Source organism: Primulina eburnea, chromosome 1, assembly GCF_022965805.1.
Source record: "Primulina eburnea isolate SZY01 chromosome 1, ASM2296580v1, whole genome shotgun sequence".
Classification (NCBI taxonomy): domain Eukaryota; kingdom Viridiplantae; phylum Streptophyta; class Magnoliopsida; order Lamiales; family Gesneriaceae; genus Primulina; species Primulina eburnea.
This window is the reverse complement of record NC_133101.1, coordinates 990,394-991,772: the sequence shown is the minus strand read 5'-3', so window position 1 is coordinate 991,772 and position 1,379 is coordinate 990,394. Positions and strand designations below refer to the sequence as shown.

Below are 1,379 nucleotides of genomic sequence, written 5' to 3'. Positions count from 1 at the left end.
TCAAATAATTCCATCTTTGTTTTCATGCTCTTAAATAAGCCGGTTTTTCTTGCCTTTTTTAGCTCAACCCTTTTCCATTTTTCCTGTGTGCGTATAATTTCATCTCCATGCCGCGGCAACGCTGCAAAGAAAATGGTTGCTCCGCCGCCAACAGCCAACGTTGTGAAATGGGCTTTCCTGTCGATGCTTTCAAGGATTCTGAACAAGTTGCGGACTTTCGAAGGAGATGTGGACGCGGTTTGAAGGGAGGGGGATTAGGAATGTTTGATGATGCTGCAACGGAAGCCTGCGGCGGGAAATCTAAGAAAAATGGTTTCGTCTACCTGATCGATGGGCAAAACTCAGATGGAAATTGCAAAAAATTCAAAAATAAGCAGTCAAAATTATGTTGTAGAGGGCACTGGAAACCTTCAGAAGACACCAAACTGAGAGAACTTGTAGCCATGTACGGCCCGCAGAACTGGAACCTCATAGCTGAAACACTAAAAGGAAGATCAGGTAATGATCTTTTAATGATATTTCTTCAAAACAATGTGACTCACTTGTTTTCTCTGTAATCTTTTACTTGATATTTTGAGAAGGAAAAAGTTGCAGGTTAAGATGGCACAATCAGCTGGACCCAAAGATCAATAAAGGAGCTTTCAGTGAAGAAGAAGAGGAAAGATTAATGGCGGCTCAAACACAACACGGCAACAAATGGGCGCTGATTTCCAGGCTTTTTCCAGGTAGAACAGATAATGCAGTGAAGAATCACTGGCACGTTGTGATGGCCAGGAGTCACAGGGAGCTATCAAAATCATGCATGAAACTCGGAAAAGGGAGTTCTCATTCTACAAATTATTACAGAAGAAGATTCAATACGGATGAAAATTCTGCAACAATATCTGGTTTTGCATCTTTCCACCTATTTTCACTGAATAAATTGCATGCATGCCTCTTTATCATATCGATTTCTATTAATACGATACTAATAATATTCAGAATATCATAAGTACTCAGTTCAATCAAATCAAAGCATGAATAAAAGAAATCTTGTTCATAAATTTGCAGGCCGGGAAGGGAGATGGCGTATGAAAAGAGAAATATTGTTGCAGGATTCAATAACAAAGAAGAATTTGTCAACATCTGAAATATCATATACCGATCAGCCATCATCGGCTGGACAGAGCCATTGTGATCAGAATAGTGCAACAATACCTACTTTCATAGATTTTCTTGGAGTTGGAGTCTCTTAATCAACCCAAAAATAACGACTATATTTACGTTGTTTATTACATCGTGTGAGCCGGAGGGTAGATAAGTTGCAATTTCAAGTTTCAAGTTCATGGTTTTTGTAGTTATTATCTTTTGATTTGTCTAGCAGTAGATTTTAAGTGGGA

At 38.9% G+C, this 1,379-nt stretch overlaps 1 protein-coding gene across 1 annotated transcript; it reads left to right on the top strand.

Annotated features, from left to right (window-relative positions):
• Positions 1-1,379, top strand: LOC140809916 (uncharacterized). The gene is made up of 3 exons (XM_073167700.1): positions 1-498; positions 582-887; positions 1,051-1,379. Exons 1-3 carry the CDS (start codon positions 108-110, stop codon positions 1,233-1,235), a joined length of 882 nt encoding a protein of 293 aa, XP_073023801.1. The 5' UTR covers positions 1-107; the 3' UTR covers positions 1,236-1,379.